Source organism: Aspergillus saccharolyticus (assembly GCF_003184585.1).
Source record: "Aspergillus saccharolyticus JOP 1030-1 unplaced genomic scaffold BP01scaffold_44, whole genome shotgun sequence".
In the NCBI taxonomy this organism is placed as follows: domain Eukaryota; kingdom Fungi; phylum Ascomycota; class Eurotiomycetes; order Eurotiales; family Aspergillaceae; genus Aspergillus; species Aspergillus saccharolyticus.
The window spans coordinates 206600-223910 of record NW_020290654.1 but is presented as its reverse complement, the minus strand read 5'-3'; the positions used below and the strand labels follow the sequence as shown (position 1 = coordinate 223910).

Here is a 17311-nt window from a genome sequence, read left to right as displayed (position 1 = left end):
TCGATCAGTAGATCAGTGCCTTAAGCTTAGTTTTTCATATGGTGAAAACAGAGTTCGTTGGCTGCACGAGATGACAACCAAACAGCTTATGATAATGCACGGATGCAGCGACACCGCTCCGATGACAAGTAGGAGTCAGGGAACCACGACAACGGACCACTTGGGCGAAGTGGCGAATTAAAGCAACACAGTGAGCGCACTAGGTTGGGGTGGGGTTGGGGGGCGCTGAGAGAGGGGGGTCAAAGCTAGTTGTCTGCAGCGGTCAACGGGACTGTCGATTAAACCCCTGATCGATAATGTTTGGACGGTGCCTGAAACACTCCCAAGGAGCTGTGAGGCGAACTGTTGAGAGGTGGAGGAGGAAATGTTTCGAGTGGACGAAAATGGTGGTGGGACGCAGGCGACCACACAAGGACGGCCAAGTGGACGATGCGCTCGACTTCAGCAGCGATGCGATGAAGAGAAGTAGGGGGTGGAGTCGGTGGTGATTACAGCCTAAAACTATTGTTGCTGAATGAGCGACATGGTCCAACTGGTAATCGGACGAGAAATGGTGAGGAAGAGGGGGAGAGGAGATCTTTTGGAAGGGAAGAAGAAGTAGAAGAATGAAGCGAGGCAGAGGAAGAGGAAGACTTGTAAGAGGAAGAGTGAGAATGAGAAAAATCCCCACCACTCTAACTATTGGCAGTAACCACTAAGTAGTAATCAAGTCAAATGCGGGGAAGAACAACAAAACTGAGTCAACTGTGGTTTTGAATGCAACATCACTTACTCAGATTTGGTCCAGGAACAGAGAGTAACAGTCGACGACAACACAATCAACAAGCAAGCAAGCAAGAACAAGAAACAAGAACAAAGCCCGGAGACAAATCACTTATTAAGTTAGAAAGGAGAAGAAGAATAATATCCCCGAATGACATACAACCCGAACAATAAAAAGCAGAACGAGAATAGCAAGACAATGAGTCGATCACGAGGGGCTAATGACGTTATGGTCTGCCTTCTTTCTCTGCCTTTTCAAGATTCACTGCAGTCATTCTCCGTTGCAAGAGGACACTAACACCAAATTCTCCGCTCATTCCTGACTTCAGACCAAATGATTTCATGGTTTCATGATCTATTCAGGTGGGTGGGACTGGCGACTGTGCTTCATCATCTGGCATGTTAACCCGATAACGTAGTCTTCCTGTCAATGCACCTGCAGTCGGATACTCATATTAGTTGATCAGAGCCCGCGCGGAGCGGGTATAAGTGGGATGGATTCCTTTTGATAGATAAACGCGCTATAGTAAAATGCAGAGATGATCATGAATGTGAAGGTAAGTCTATAGAATACACACAGCAACTACATATACAAACCGCAGATGAATGCGAAGATCTCTCCCGAAAATGCCCCCAGAAACTCCTAACTATCCCTGCTAATCCAAAACTCCGCCCACGATGAGCAGCAGCCGGTTTATCGCCATCCAAATTCCCGCCGCTGGCGACCGCGCGAATCTCATAATACTGACCTATATTATGAGCGGAGAGTCCCCGAAACCAACTAAGGGAGTTGACCTTACGGTCAATCCCTCGGTTTCATTCGGGCCCTCAACGTCATCCTGCAGATGATTGTCCCGGCGGGCAACCCTGGAGTATAGAACACTGCCAGTTGGACGGCACAATACCGAAGGAAATAATAAGCCCAAGCCCATATGTATATGCACCAAGAGAAAAAAACCTGAAAGAAAACAAGGTATGAAGTTGCCGATCGCAAAACATGATGAACCGAAACGAAGGAAATAAGTTTCAACCACAAAAATAAAGACACTAAGGGAAATGCACGCCAAACAGGACAAGCCGGCATCCATTCTTGGGGATCCCCTAAAAAACGAGCTTCTGAGGCGGCGCCCGCGTATGCGCCTGAAGCATCTTCTTTGCATCGTCCATAACATATCGATGCATCGACGGCAAAGGGAAGAAATGGAGATCCTTGCCCAAGGCACCGAACATCGTGGCTAGAGACCAGATGCCCCGAGCCGACGACTGCAGGCCCCCGACGGAGGCAGAAGGGTAATAGAACCGCGGATCCAGATAGAACAGAGTGCTGGTCCAGTGCGGCAGCTTCTCGCGCAGAATGCGAGCCGCCCGTTCGTACTCCTTCAGCGTGCGCTTGGGTACTCCCGTCTGCGAGTGGACGAAGAAGAAGATTTCAAAGCCGACGCTGCGGATACGGTCGCGCGCCGTGGCACTGAGAGTGTCCAAAAAGGCAGCCATGCGGTCGAGGTTGAACGAGTTGAGGAAGAAGAGGGTGTTATGCGAGTAGACATAATCCTCAACCTCGTCGTGGATCTGCCGGTTGACTGACAGGAGATTTCGGACTCGACCGTTCTCGCCCACCCAGCTGGGACACATGGAGAGGGCTCGATACCGTCCGCGCGCCGTGAACACATTGCCGCGATCGTTAATCACAATCATCGGTCGGTCCATGTAGTCGTTCGGAACGTCCAGCGCATATTCATAAATCATGAGACGAAGCTCAAGAGGCAGTTTGAGGAAAAGCGACGACCTAGTCGCGGGCTTCTTCTGAGACGCCATGATCGGTTCGTCTATATGCTGAGGCACCCCCATTGCTTGAATTCAGTAGAAATGACAAAGATGATGATGATGATGATGATGGGTATGCGAAGATATTCAAATCATATATATAAGTAGTCGCGGTTTAGTAAGTAGATCGCCTGAAGAACTTGGTGTGAAGATAGAGCTAGTGTTGAATTAGATCAGACCGGGCAGTTCGATCCGTCCAAATGCTTTATATTAGTAGTATCCGATCTATGTTAGCATCGGTTATAAAGATCAGACTTGAGACGATCCACGTCAGGCAAGGCGTGGTTGAAGCCAGCAGACAGGTCCGGGCACCACTGGATAAATCGAGGAATCGATCAGATCATGCCAAGTGCCATACAATAATGCAAAGGGGAGTGTAAGGACGAGATCCAGGTCGACAGCAGCGCCAGCAATTGAGAGCTAGAATTGGGGGGCGAAAAGGCAAAGAAGGATGAATATCAGACCACCCCCTCTCTGGATTGTTTTAAAGACATCACCTCACATCGGCATCATTGGAAGATAAATTGCAGAAAGACGGCAAAAGGGGGGTTTGACATAGAGAAGGGCACAGACGATGACGAGACTCGGACCGGATCAAGACCGATCGAATTTTTTTTTTTTGCTTCTTTCTTTCCTTTGTTAGAAATTTTCTTTCATCGGCCCAGAAGTTTATTCTTCAAAGTTTATCACCAGAGGACAAGAAAAGAGGCTCTCGGGATTACCCGTGCCAGCCGAATGGCAAATTCATGCACCTGGATTCAACCAGGCCATGTCACCTCCGTTGTTGCACTACTTGTTTGGTCTCAATGGATGCGTATGTACTATCTCGATCCTGGAGGAGTCAGTGCCAACAGGCTGACCCGTAAGAACAGTCATAGTAGTAGTCTTTCGGTCATCTTCGACTGGCAGGTGATGCAATTTCTTTCCCCGCGTTTGGGGGAATTAGTTGAGTAAGTAGTTCCACCTTTGCCCGGTCCTGGATTTGCCACCCCGATGACGGTATGCGCTCTCCACGTCTACGGAGTACGCATCCGCCCTGATGAAGACAACGTCAAGGCGCACAAACTACTAATTCAAGGACAGAGTCATATTAATCAAATTTATCACGATCTCAGACCTACAGATCTCGTGATAGGCTGAGATCGAATACGAATCAGGTGCGCTGGTAGATGCCGAGCAACCACGCGGCCCGCAAAACGGCCAATCCCCAGGCCATGCCGACACTATCGCGCACCACGTTCAATTTACTCCCCATAACTTCCCGCCAGCCCACTGGCACTTCGGCCACTGGAATCCCAGAAAACTCGGCCAACATAAGCATTTCCACATCGAAGATCCATCCTTCGGAATGCATGTACGGGATGATATACGGCAATGAAGCTCGAGTGAATAGCTTGAAGCCGCACTGGGTATCCTTAATCGTGGCGGTCTTGGATGGCGTCAAAAGCCAGAGAATCAAATGAAACGAATGCATGAGGAAGTTGCGCAATTTGGATCGCTACAGTCACCAGTCAGCATAAAATCCTCTAGGAACCTCGAGATGGACTCGGGCATCAAAGGCACAAAAGCCCTTACCTTGACCACCGCCTCACTTCCAACCATATGGGCGCGGGAGCCCACGGCCACACCGCGACCCTGGGAATCCTCAACGCCTTGACAGGCAGCGACAAGCTTACCCAGATCCTCAAACTTACTGGCGCCATCGGCATCCGCAAACACCACGTACTGCCCGCGAACATGTCTCATACCATGGGTCACAGCACCGCCCTTGCCTCTGTTTTCCGTCAAGGTCACGACCCTGATAGTCCCCGGCGGGATGTGGACACCTTCCTGCGTTCCCGGGGTCCAAGGTCCCTTGTAACCCTTTGGGTGCAGCGAGAGCTGATGATCCCGGGCAAACGTGAACGCCGTCTCTTCCGTCTTGTCCTTGGACCCATCCGAAACGATGAGGATCTCCCAGCCCTTGTTGTCGTGTACGGGGCGGTACGCCGTAATACCATCGGTATGCCCATTCGCCAACTTGCGCTGTCGGAGAGTCTTCTCCGCGGCATCGGATGCCACGCCATTCGGGATGGGATCAGTTGCCGTCCCATACATCCGCTCTAGATAGTTTACAGCCTCCTCCAGCATCCCCCCGAGTCGGTCTTCTTCATTGTACGCGGGCACAACTAGGGAAAGGAACAGCTCGGGTTCCTCCACCGACGGATTGTCGAGGATTCGACCGGGACGCTTCTTGGCATCCCAGGCATCCTGCCAACAAGGCAATTCCTGGGGTTCCGTGATTGCTCCATCCTTAGTCAGGGTTCGATACTGTTTTTCTTCGGGGTATGGCTTCCGTGGGATGGGTGCGACCGCGTAGAGGGTGACGTAGACCTGTAGATTTCGAAGAAGCACTTAGCTACAGTTCGAAATGACTGGAATCGATAGAGCCCAGTGCAGAGCACCAAGGGAGTCAAATCAGATGAGGTGTACACATACCAGCACAAGGAAACCAATAAATGTCGCAGCAAAGGTGATGAGCAGCACGGAGAGCGGAACACTCGCTAGAAGCTCAACACACTGGAAGCAGACGTCGGACCACGCTTCTTGAGCCATGTTGCTATCCAAGAGGTCGGGCGGGAGGAGCGACGAAGAAACGATAAAGCGGTAGATAGACGGGACACTCGTCGCGGGAGGAACGAGCTCAAGTGCTCAAAGGGATAAGAAGAGGGACGATCCGATCCTGGCCAGCCATGCGACACGGAAACTGTGGAATGGAAGTGGTTAAGTGAGAAAGGTGAAGAAAGCAACAATTAAGAGGGAGAGGGAAGTGATCCCAGAGTAAGAGTGAGGGAGATGGCCATTCTATTGACAATGGAGGGGGAAGAGAAGTGGAGGCAACGTGGTTGATCCGAGCAGGCAGTCAGTCCGGCAGGGCGGGTTTAATTACGGAGTACACTAAGTACTAACTACTAAATACAAACAGTAGCTAATTCCGCTCCTCCCGCCGTCCCGAGACAACTAAGTTGTCCTTTTTGCGCGGCCTCAGTCGTCACCCAGTGGAGACTTTCCCCGGGAATTATTGATTCCAAAACTCCCTTCTTTGGCCTTGCGACTTCTCCTAGGCATTTTACATTTTGGAGAAACAAATCTATTTCTATTTTAAGTTAAGAATTGTGAGTTCTGTCCAATTGAAGATATATTGCTCTTATCCGAGCTATAGATACAAGGCCCATCAAGCCAAATAGTATGTCGTTGACATGCAGTCGAGAACCTCTGTCCCCAACTACATAAATCAGTAGACCACCAATGAAGCCACACGCCAAATAAAATCAGTTGGCCGACTTCCTGCGCGCCCGGTGAAGTTGCCTGTGAAGATTCTGACACGCTTCGATAATTTGGGCGGCTGCTCAAACAACTGCCTTCAACCTCTCATGACATTTGAACACCTAGTAGGTCAAGTATGAGCTACGAGACCACAGCTTCCATTGCGGAGCAGTGTATTATATATCGGAGAGCGAGCTTGAAGGCCACCCTTTCGTGTTAGTGCTCTATGATAGAAACATCATAACAAGCATATCTTCCTGTCCCGTGGCCTTTCGTGTATGCGGTCCTTAGAGGGCCAGAGTAACTTGGCACCTGCGTATGTGCGTCTATTAGCTTGTCTGGGTTGCAAATGGATCGTACTGCTCGGCAAGCCGTTCTAGATCCGAGACGAAGCTCGTCGTAGAGAACGTGCGAGTATCAAAATCGTAGGTAATCCATCGTTTGAACTACTTTCTATTAGTATGACATCGTCGTTTCGGGTTCATTGTGAGCATACCATGGAGAGTCTGACGCCCAGCCATATGCACCTGTACATTCTCGTGATATCACGAGACGGCAGCTCAACATGTCTTCCGTCATCCGGACTAGGTGCACCATCAAAGAATGACGGAGGATACAAGCGTTGGCTCCAGCATTGTCCCCTGATGAGGAAATCTTCGGCTACCCATGTCGTTTCCTCAGAGACTGGAAATTCAGACTTTTCGGCGATGTCTGGTTTGATGTAGCTGCGAAACAAAGAATTGAGGAAGATTGCAATTTTTCGCCACGGTACGACGGCCTCCATATGTTTCATCCCGTTTGGAGTCAACGCAAGACACCATAAAAAGGCAAGATAGACATGACAGGCTGCGTAAATGTGACGGTCTCCAATTCGATCAAGGAGCATCGATATAGTTTTGTATGTCATGTATGAGCCGTAGAACAGGGTAGGTGTCAGGTCTGGTGAGTCTCTGGAGGCGAGAAAGTCTGTCTTTATCTTCTCAAGGTCTTCGGGCGGAGTCAATAGAGAAGCGACTGATGGTGGAGTCTCTCTGGGATTGAGTGGTCCAAGCTCATTCGATGCATCAAACTCGGGTGCTAACAGCGAATCTTGATTCCCGTACCCCAATATTGCCGCGATGTTACAAGCTGAGATGAAGAAACCTTGCATCGTAAATGTCTGGCTAAGATGGGTCACATACTTATTGAAATGTGACAAAAATGTGTTGACAGATCGGCAAAGTTTGTTGCCAAAGTCTCCAATAAAGAGAAATGCGTGGGCAGCAATGTATGCGCCAACAGGTGGAATGCGGTGCATTGCTTCAGAGTCTTTAAGGAAAGGACTGAATATGTCGAGGATACTTGTCACTGTACCCTGAAATGGCTGCTCGACAAGAAGTGACTTTGTGTAATAGAAAAGTTTCTGGTTGATATCGTGTCGAGCTATGACCCCAAGGTGATGGTGAAATTTGCCCACATCCGGGTTCCGATCAGCTGCTCGGCTGTACCACGCCATTGCAATGCCAGCCCACAGCTCACGCTCCAGCGCATCAGTGGTTTCCACGGCCATTCTGTACCTCGAAAGATCGCCCAGGCACTCCATCCAGGTCTCTTCATATGCAGGGGCTTGTGCTAGCAGATTAGCCAGCATGGAGTAGCTGTGATGGATGAAAAGTAGCATGTAATCAAGTGACTCCGGGAGATGGTGACGCATTATCTCTAGGTAATCATGGATTCCGTGACGCCACAAGCGAATTGTCAGCATGTATGTATCAGGCATGCTCTTCACTTTGGGGCCTGCTTCTGAGTTCGAACACAACGACAATAAGTCTTGGTGCTCTTGCAGTAGCTGAAGATGTACATTTGTGAAAACTCGAAATTTCTTCATCAAGTCTTCGTCATCTGTGACATCCTCGGTGGAAAATTCCTTGTCATATTTCATGGTGGCTTTCTCGCACATATCTAGACCAGAGTATGTCGCTAAGGCCTCGTTGTGTAGTTGTTCTTCTGTGACACGTTTGTAGTTAATTTCTGGCCAAAGGAAGAACTTATGCAATGCTGTACCTCCGACCTTTCCAGCACCAAGCCCTACCTGCGTCTGCTCCTCGCTCAAATGTCTCGCGGCCTCTTGACCGTAGTTGATATCCTCTGAAGACTCACGCGCCGAGCGTGGCGAGGAGGGCGCCTCGTCGTGGCTGACACTTCGAGTCTGAGGTAGTCCATCAGAAAAAGTCGGACTTAATTGGAAATTCTCTAGTTGCGGCTGTGAGGGCACTTCGTCGTCGTCATCGTCGTCCTCGTCATCATCATCATCCACACGCAGGCCATGTGTGTTGGATGTTGCGAATGAAGGCAGGTCCAAGCCTTTGCTGGTCAGATCAAGGTTCTCGGTTGTGTCTTCCATGGCTACTAAGTTTGGTGCGCCAATGAGGGGGTTCTCTTGACGCCAATTTTCTTCCCAGTGGTATTGACGGTGCTCGCTCAGTGTGTTTGTCAAATCAGTGCCAATGCCTTGCTCAACCGCGCCTCCGATGTGCGAACATGATGCACTAGCCGAGTGAACAGCTTGATGTGTATCAGCGGGAGAGCCATCACCGGGAATCGATGGTAGAGATGAGTTACTACATAGAAGGTCAGAAACTCGCTCACAGTCCAGGCCGCTCATGCATTTTAAGACGAAGTAACAAGGGCAAATCTGGGAAGGCATGAGAAGGCATGCGCAGGCATGGACTAATTCACATTGAAGAATCCGCGGCGCCTCCCGCAGAGGCTTGGTGCCGCAATGACTGAGGTTCCTGACCATCAGTTCCTTCACTCATTGTGGTGAAAGCTTAGTTAACAACGTCATCTTGTCTTGAATCAGTCAGTCTGTCGGTGGAAAAAGATGAGGTGGAACATGGCAAGTTCCTTAGTCTAGGGAGGGGTAGAGAGCCATGAGATCTGGAAGTACGCACGAGATAATATACTGCAGGAAAGACCGTTATTCAAGCGACAGGCACAGGCAGACTTTGTACAGCAGACAACACTGTTTTGTGGGGACTAAGGCTTGGTAAGAAGAAGGGGGCAGCAGGTAGAAGTTATTTATAATAAGCGGTTTAGGTTTCTTTAGGCAACTAAACCCATCTCTGCCTGGGACGCCAATCCGAACAGACCAGAATACCGAGAAAGGTGCACGAACACACACGCACAAACCAGGTGGAACGAATTGATGAAAGGATGATGCTGGGGGCAGGAGGCTATTGCACGGTACCTCTGGAAGAATAGATGTGTCCCAGCAGGCGACAGAGGCTAAAGTGAGTTGGGGTTGAGTGGAGTTGTGGTGATGGAGGGGGAGGAAGATGATTGAGAATGAGAGAGACTCAGTGAACTTCACCTTTACCGGTAACAACTAAGTTGGTACGGTAAGGTAAAGAAATGCTGAGGCGGAAGTACTGTGCAGTTGCAAGGGTCAGACAGAGCACTGCACGAGCCAACCGAGGCTACCGTAGGCTAGGTAGTTAGTTAGTCTACAACTGGTACGTAATCCCTGGCATTTCTGGTAATGTTCCGGTCATCAAGACCAACGGGAAACGCACCTCCGCCATCGCCGTTTCTCCTCTCAGTCTGGGTTGCCTGGTTGCCTCGTCGTCTTTTTCTCACCACCAAGAAATCCTGATCAGGATTTATGAACCCATCTATGCTATGACAGTATCACAGGGCTCTCGTCAGACTTCACTTCATTCATCGCTGCGATCCTCAATTCCGTCTGGCTAATCGCCTCTGCCCATCAATCGCCCTTCCTCCGAACACATACGGAAAAAGCAGGAAAAGAGAAAAGAACTTACCCTGGTGTATTCTCACAAACATGACATGCAACCGTTAATATACTAGCGACTTAACTTTCGACACTCGCTGTGATCCAGAGGGTTGTCAAATGTTCTCCCCGTCAAGCACATCTTCATGCACTAGTGCATTAATGCCCATGTCTGCAACTCCACAACTCCACCCGAACTTTAATCAACATCAATGAATGGTATGATTCCAAGAGAATGCATCAAAAAAGTGTCCTCTCCACACGAATCAATACCGGTGGTGAGTTTCATCACTGAGAGCCTCATGCAGGTTGATACTGCGACGTTGATGCCGAACCCGACAACTTGGGACACCCACCTACACTCCCTTGCATGCAGCAGGCTGCCGACATCTTTTAATTAAGGCCTCGTCTTTACCACTCAACTGACAAGCTTATTTTCAGGAATGATAATGGCGCTGCCCTTGCGTTATAAGGTGCACTTCGGCTTTTCTCGAACAACTTTCCAGGCGAATTCATTGATACTCACCACTGATCTGCAGTCTAGGGCGAGGTCATTTGTCGCCCATGACATCTCAGTCATCTAAGAGTCGAGACCTTGCGGGATGAGCATCAGATCTAACCTCATTTCAATACTTCTTATGACTCGTTGTCGATCAAGAGAGCGCGTGTAGACGATTGTTCGCCTGGCCTTTTTTAGCCCCACAACAATGCTGCTCACAGCGCGGATGATGCTCTGGCTTGTCTTTTGATCTCTTGATCTGAGAGGAGTCTTCAGAGCCGAGAGCCGCAGTAGCTGCTTTCTGGCTCCCTCCCTCAAATAACGGCATTTATCCTTGCATGGACACCGCTTGTTCGGTCTATTGATAGACACTGCCCGAATGCTGCGAGGTATCCATGTGGGCCCGCTATTGTGCACCGTTCTGGAGTATCTAAGTCGACGTTTCTGATGATGAGAGTGCACGGATGAAAGGACTACTGGCGGCCTTGAAGTGTTCGCCGTGCCACTATAAACATCCTCTTGTTACACTACTTCCATCTAGGCAAGTCTCGCTTGAAAGAAGATCGGCCTATAGTCATCGTGCCACGTTCAAAGTACTGTACAGTACCAACGTTCGAGCTACTACCTCCATTCTGGGGGTTTGATCACCCACGCTGTCCGAGTAAGGCTGGTGGTGTCCGGCGCTTCCGCCCTTGAGACGAAGACTACTTACGAAGAATAGCAGTATTCCCCGGCGCAACATGCTGTCCCTCAATTTCTGGGTCATTGGCGTTCGTATATGATAGTAGTTAGAAATGGAGTACTTCCAATCACCTCCGCCATCCACACTCGACTCAGTCCGAGCGTAATAGCCCTGGTATCTGATATGTTTATGGTCCCACAGCTCGTATAGCATAGGTGTCAAACACGAGAATGTCTCTGCAGTTCTCGATGCCTGACTATAGTTAGGCATGCTATAGCACCGGCATCCAGTGCGCAATTGATTATTAGAGTTATCTGCCCGATTGGCACTGGGCCAGAGCCGCAGACCGTTATGCGGTCCTCGAATTAGAACGCATTTGTGCATTTGTGATTGAGGAAGTGAATCATGTCCAAGTTGTGTATTTACTCGAAAGGGTACTCAAATCCGAGGCTCGAGCGGATTGTGCCGTACGCCCTCGACTTACTCAGACAGATTATAATCATAGACGGAAATGATCTCATAAAGGCACTGATTTGAACTCTGTGAGTCGGTCAACTTATGTCCTCCGTAACTTAGTTACCTGGTGCCTGATTTACGTAAGAGGGGTTCGCTCTTTCCTGACCAGGAAAGTGAACTGAACAGCCTCGCCGCGATACAAACCAAAACACGTTCTCTACTTCCTCCGACCTTTTGGAAAGTGCAAGACTCTGCGCAACAGACACCGCCTTCAATCTGTTCTCGTCCAGCAGTATATCTCAATGAGAGTTGCTACAGAACATATATGATGCAGTGCTATTGTGGTCCCGCACCAAATCAAGGCAAACAGACATGCGCTCTCTAATTTCTAGACTCGCCGTCCCTCAAAGCATCACCGACTTTACCATTTTCTCAGTATCGCCAGCAATAGCCATCTCCAGTGCCCATGCCCATTAGCTCAATCTTGTCTGAACGGGGCCATGGTATCACCAAGTAATTCGATACTTCCAACAATCCTAGCACAAAGAACCACTAGTGCTCTAATTCAGTGGTGATCGATGCACCTAACGGCCCGTAAGAAGAACCGCTAACTCATTGCTGCTAACTTCAATATACTGTGATACCTGATCGATCAAACTGAGTTCGATGGTTGCCTTCTTCCGTGCGAGGGAGCCAGACCCAGTTATGCACATTGCCGCTCCTTGGCGCATCCCTTTTCTTGACTCCGCAGTAGATTCTGCCTCAGTCAGGACAGGCCACCAACCATGTTGAAGAGGAGATCTCTTTCGATCCCTCTACCCATTTCCCAGTACGGAAAACAGAGAACAGTCGATCGATCAAGAGTAAGGTGAGCTCCCCTTCGCCAAAGTGACAATCGCCAATGTACCTGACCCCTGTATCCCCCTGAATGCCAACCATGCAAGCCACGTCGGTTGACAACAGCGCACGGCCATGGGCGATACAGAAGAGCTCGAGCTCGGACAAACGAGGAAGAGACTGTCAATTGCCCTTGTTGTGCATGTCCCCGGTCACAATTTCACCTTTGTCTCGATTCCCAACTGACCTGATCACCCCACCAGAATACTGGGATTCGAGTCAGGACTGAGTCACTGACAGACATGCGAATTGACCCTCTTCAGAATCAGTGTCGAACCATCGAGCCATGTATGAATCATATTGGTACCAGCATCGGAACTGTTTCTGGGGGGTTTTCCATGCAGTCTCATTGGTGGAAGGCTAGCCGGTTTAGACATGTTCACAGTGGATACTTCGTGTCAATTAAATACAGTCTGTTGGTTCGAAGCTTCTTCCGATGCATATGGCATGTCAATCCGACCAACCAAACATACCCTGATCCAGCAGACCTCTTCCTCGCCACCGATCTCAGGTTAAGAGCGGCTCGGAAAAGTTTTGTCTATATCGACGATCTGAAACTCAATTCCGAAGCAGAGGGTGGCCTGCAAGTTCCTCGAGTGAGAACCTTCGAGTATCTTGTGGGGTTCGGCATCGCTTCAATCTTCAAGATACATGCTACGCATCCGCACATCCCGGTTTTACTGGGCTACTCCATCAATGATGATCGAGGCTTTCGAACGGGTGGAACCACGAACAGCTTCCGATCAAGGATAAGAAGCTCAGAAACTAGAATTTGCGCGCAAAGACAATAGTATCGCTAGACTCTTGCGCTCTACCGGTACCTGCTCCCCAGCGCCAACTCGTCAGGACGATTCGGAGAGATTCACAGCTTTGCTTCCTTGTCGCGGCTTGAGACCTGAAATCTGCCTTTCTTTTTTTCTAAATGCTGCATAGAGTTATTGGCAACAACTCGAAGCAGACTGCTCTGAGTCTTGTTCCGGCTTGGAATCGATCGGACAGAACGTCAACACTGAGTCGGGGACTTGTATATGCGCGCAACAGCAGGGCGAGAAACATGGTCAAGAAGCTACAGGATCACCGAGTATAGCCGTTTCGCCAGCAACCTCCAGTGCTGAAACCTGCAATGTGGCCGGAGAAACGAAAAAGAGCAGGAGCCCTCATATGAGTGAGACCAGGAATAGCTTTGGCGGGGACAGCGGCAAGTGGGTAGCGATCAGATCCTGAGCATTTCCAGGAAAGCTGGACAGAAAGCAAAACCCGAATGGGAAAATCAATCCTCAGCAACGGGTCCATCTAAACGCTGTTCGACTAACCAAGTCATGTTAGCACAACAAACAAAGGCCGGGGACGCAGCCGAGGTACTGAAACATTAATACAGCATAGACAGGCGAGGTCGTTCGCTACCAGGGTTCAAGGCAATCTGATGCACCCTCTCAACAGGGAGGAGATGGTCTCATCGCAGAACAGGTTGGTCAGACTTGAGTGGAATGGCAGCGGTGAAGATACACCACCACCACCACCATCATCACGATTCACCATCGAGTCATGTCCCCCGGTCTCGACCGCGCCTGAACGACCAGGGATAGACAAGGAGGCAAGAGAATCTCCATGTGACAGTGACAGTGACAGTGACGGACCTTCCTGCGACTACAAGTCTCGGAATTCCACAGTACACATCTAGACATACTACTCCTTAGGTAGGTAATTGTAGCAAATCGGATCCGAGTATCATGCCGAATCGACAGATCTTCAATGACAAGACCACCATTAAGCCTTTCTCAGATCTGCCAATGAAAGGCTTTCGATCAGATCGAATCGGTTCACAGAGCAGGCCCATTGGCTTGCATTGTCTTGCAGAATTGAGTCTAAGAACTTAGCCGTGAGTAAAACTGGCTTTTACTCATGCTACAGTACGTAGACGGGGAGGTGCCGGCTCGGGAACCGGGGAGAGATCGCTCGGGAGGGAGGGAGGGAGTGTCCCCGTCGGGAAATTGTAAGGGTGACTGACAGGCTCTGACAGCTGATAATTGGGAGGGGGTATGTAAAAGGGAAAGACGCAAGCTTAGCTCCCGGAACAAGCAGAACAAGCAGCAGGTCGATCAAGTAATTATCATCCATACAGCGGGATAAGGCGGTTTAGGATCCATGGTTTGGTTGTGGCTGGCTGAGCTTTGGTGGATCAAGGGGATCAGAGGGAGATGAGGTGCATATTGTGAGTACGGAGAGTACTGTGTATTCACTCTCCGATGTCGGGTCGATCTCTACTTCTTCTTGTTCTGGGTTTGCAGGATATTGCCGTATGGGTCGATTTTGCCACGCAGCTAAATAGTCCTGTTTCCCTTTCCATGCGATGGGGCAGAGCGTATCGTGATAGGCTTTTGATCGGACACCCCCCTTCGATCCGGTGTTCTCGGTGATATCAGTTTTCGATCTAAGGAGGAAAGACAGCATCTCTCGATCTGGGTATCGCTTGTTGCATATTCACTGTGTGTCTAGTATTACATCACGGCCGTACTTTAACTCGAGACTTGTATTCTACCGGCTACCAGACATGCAGTTCCAGGTTTGGGGATTTGATAATATTCTTATATTCTCTCACGGAGTGAGAACCAAACAACGTAACACAGAAAGAGTCACTGACCGAAAACCAGACGTTGCGAATCTAAATAGTACTCATTGGGTCACCAAACGGAGTGAATGACATGACATCTCACTCTTTCATCCATATCGAATGCCGTGTCCATCACGTAGCAACGTATCGCGTTCCCAAGAAAGCAAGAACGGTGGATGCAACGCGCACTGAGAGAGTTTCCGCACAACGAGCTACGAGAAGTAAATGCGGCCCTGGGAACACATTAGCGGGAAAGCCTTTTTCTTTTTTGTTTTATTTCGCCCAAATCAGACTCGTTGAATAGTAGGTTTTGCCTGATCCGATCTGACTCACCTTATGTCTGACCGTCCCACGACAAATCGGACAACTCGGATGACCCTCCAGGCGAGTCGGGTCGTTCCGACAGGTCGGCAAATGGGTGTCTGCACACCAGCGGCAGAGGACGGCGTGGCCACATGGCAACAGGATGGTGTCGACCAATTGCGTGAAGCAGACCTTGCACTCGAGGTTGACGGTCAGGTCCTCCGACTCCTTTGGGTCTGGACGGCCGTTGCTTTGGTTGTCCAGACTCTTCCCCCCTGGAGAGTGCAGAGTTATTGGGTCTGGATTGATGACTGGCTGTTGCTGCTGCTGCTGCTGCTGCTGTTGGCGAGAGCGTTGATTCCTGCTTATAGCTTCGGCATACCTCTGCCTGGCTCGAGGGTCACCTCCTTGATTATTGGCCCTTTGCCGCGTCCTCCACGCGATCTGTTGACGGTATAGTTCATTGATCAACTGGGCGTCCGTTGGCTGATTTGACGCCACAGCTCCTACACCATGCACCGACGCGCCTGTGCCATAAGTCATCACTAGCTGAGGTGGCCGCGATGGACTTGCAGCAATGGAGACACTTGGCATAGTCTGCGAGGAAGGTAAATAAACTTGGCGTTGCTGCTGCTGCTGCTGCTGCTGCTGCTGTTGTTGTTGTTGTTGTTGTTGTGATGGTGGTGGTTGCTGCAGCGGCAGCTGCGGTGGTCTCGTAGCTGCCGCATACTGAGGCGTCCAAGTCGGTACGGATGATTCCAATCCTGGGATAGGCGTTTGTGGCACGCCATTCCGGGGGTCTGATACAGCTGGTGGAAATGACATACGAGCGATACTCTGTTGTTGTCGCGATTGCAGCTGGTCGGATGCATGCACGGATCCATTGGGCAGATTGATCTGAGATCGTTGCAGTGGTCTGACTCCCAAGGGTAACTGATGAGGTTGTGCAGCAGCGCTCTGGTAGCTGGTCCTAGGCTCTAATGGGGTAGGATTCAGCCTATTTTGCGTTGCCGATGCATTTGACGGTTGAATACCACTCATTGGAATATCCATGCGGTTTGCCGGCTGTATAATAGCAGTTGCTGCGGGCGTCGTTGTGTAAAACGTAACCTGACCACTGTCGATCGCCTGATTGAGAAATAATCTTTCCTGTTCCGCCGAGAGCTGATTGTGTATCCTGCGCCGCTGCGGTGCCAACCGAGTGCGAGCGTCGTAGTCTGCAGGAGGCTGCTGGGGTGCCGGGGTCCCTCGAGGCACGAAGCTTTCCATCTCGTGACTGTGCTGAGGGACATATCCGGACATTACCGTGTCGCCATGGCTTAGACTTGCGGATAAATTTGGGAGAGTTCGCTGGTTGTTGAGCGTGGTCAAGGCCTGAGTAGTGGACTGCGCGTTAGTGTCAGAAGACGTCGCATAACCGCCCCAGGTGCCTAGATTGCACGGCTCTGCGACGGAGGAAGTGGATGGACTTTCCATCTTTTATCAACACACGCTGTCACGCTGAGCAACTTGTGTTGTCGTGTTCTAAATCAAATGCGGTGCCCAGACTTGAGAGGGCGGAAGATGCTATGTAGGTAACCAGAAATGACACAGGTGAAATTGCAGAATGTGGTATGTCCACAGAAGGATGCAAAAGATCGAAATCGACAAAGGAGAAGTCGGGTCAGTATTAAGTAGGAATTTCAAAGAAGAAAGAGGCAGGCTAAGAATAAGCTACTCTATGAACCTAGAAATGTTAAATTCACTGAAGAGGACTTCAGATAAAAGCTCTGGTTGATATAAACCGTGGCAGCGAGAGGCCGATTTAGCACGATCATACGTCAAAGATTGGTTTGGGCTCCCAGCAGGACTCGATATTAACCACTGTTGTTTCGGTTGCTGTCGGGGATGAGAACCCAGAAAACGGGATACGGATCGGTTCAAATCCGCATGGCCTTCATCGCATTGATCAGAGCAGCTCGGTCCAGGAAATTGGCAAGGTAGAACAGTCATAATTCACAGTTGGCTCAGTGTGAGTAAAGGCGATGAAGTAACAGGTGTAGATGCCCTGTGCACTTTGTCATGCTCTTGCTCACTTTTCTTTTTGATAACAAATTACAGTTGTAGCCCTATGGATTTTTTGCTTCAGATAAGCAGCACGGATACTGTTCGGTGCACCTATTTGTTCGAGTTTCGGACAGGAGCGACCATCTCCAGATA

The 17311-nt window shown here is 49.9% G+C and overlaps 6 protein-coding genes across 6 annotated transcripts; 1 reads left to right on the top strand and 5 right to left on the bottom strand.

The window, feature by feature from the left end:
* Window positions 1-1863: 1863 nt before the first annotated feature.
* On the bottom strand, window positions 1864-2577 carry BP01DRAFT_305233 (uncharacterized protein; the record flags this gene model as incomplete). Its single annotated transcript, XM_025572189.1, has 1 exon — window positions 1864-2577. One exon carries the CDS (start codon window positions 2575-2577, stop codon window positions 1864-1866), a length of 714 nt encoding a protein of 237 aa, XP_025427685.1.
* A 1162-nt stretch (window positions 2578-3739) lies between these two features.
* BP01DRAFT_305237 (dolichyl-phosphate beta-glucosyltransferase) lies at window positions 3740-5181 on the bottom strand (the record flags this gene model as incomplete). Its single annotated transcript, XM_025572190.1, has 3 exons — window positions 3740-4084; window positions 4162-4959; window positions 5065-5181. 3 exons carry the CDS (start codon window positions 5179-5181, stop codon window positions 3740-3742), a joined length of 1260 nt encoding a protein of 419 aa, XP_025427684.1.
* Window positions 5182-6236: 1055 nt separating this feature from the next.
* On the bottom strand, window positions 6237-8119 carry BP01DRAFT_279189 (uncharacterized protein; the record flags this gene model as incomplete). Its single annotated transcript, XM_025571430.1, has 2 exons — window positions 6237-6338; window positions 6389-8119. Coding segments are annotated over 2 exons (1833 nt in total), but the record flags the coding sequence as incomplete, so codon positions are not given.
* Window positions 8120-10614: 2495 nt separating this feature from the next.
* BP01DRAFT_163616 (uncharacterized protein) lies at window positions 10615-11355 on the bottom strand. The gene has a single exon (XM_025570719.1). It carries the CDS (start codon window positions 11227-11229, stop codon window positions 10738-10740), a length of 492 nt encoding a protein of 163 aa, XP_025427682.1. The 5' UTR covers window positions 11230-11355; the 3' UTR covers window positions 10615-10737.
* Window positions 11356-11942: 587 nt separating this feature from the next.
* On the top strand, window positions 11943-13305 carry BP01DRAFT_163604 (uncharacterized protein). The gene is made up of 3 exons (XM_025570718.1): window positions 11943-12169; window positions 12246-12336; window positions 12402-13305. Exons 2-3 carry the CDS (start codon window positions 12274-12276, stop codon window positions 12987-12989), a joined length of 651 nt encoding a protein of 216 aa, XP_025427681.1. The 5' UTR covers window positions 11943-12169; window positions 12246-12273; the 3' UTR covers window positions 12990-13305.
* Window positions 13306-14835: 1530 nt separating this feature from the next.
* BP01DRAFT_163562 (C3HC4 finger protein) lies at window positions 14836-16905 on the bottom strand. The gene is made up of 2 exons (XM_025570717.1): window positions 15143-16905; window positions 14836-15072 (listed from the first exon to the last, which is right to left on the bottom strand). The coding sequence occupies exons 1-2, from the start codon at window positions 16586-16588 to the stop codon at window positions 15022-15024; spliced, it is 1497 nt and encodes a 498-aa protein (XP_025427680.1). The 5' UTR covers window positions 16589-16905; the 3' UTR covers window positions 14836-15021.
* Between the last annotated feature and the right edge of the window lie 406 nt (window positions 16906-17311).

Excerpts from the sequence above, each read along its gene's own strand:
- BP01DRAFT_163562 (XM_025570717.1), bottom strand. The coding sequence starts at position 16,588 with ATGGAAAGTCCATCCACTTCCTCCGTCGCAGAGCCGTGCAATCTAGGC. Across the intron at positions 15,073-15,142 it reads GTGGGACGGTCAGACATAAG|AAAAAGGCTTTCCCGCTAAT; the intron begins GTGAGTCAGATC and ends AAAACAAAAAAG.
- BP01DRAFT_163604 (XM_025570718.1), top strand. The coding sequence starts at position 12,274 with ATGGGCGATACAGAAGAGCTCGAGCTCGGACAAACGAGGAAGAGACTG. Across the intron at positions 12,337-12,401 it reads GACTGTCAATTGCCCTTGTT|AATACTGGGATTCGAGTCAG; the intron begins GTGCATGTCCCC and ends TCACCCCACCAG.
- BP01DRAFT_163616 (XM_025570719.1), bottom strand. The coding sequence starts at position 11,229 with ATGCACAAATGCGTTCTAATTCGAGGACCGCATAACGGTCTGCGGCTC.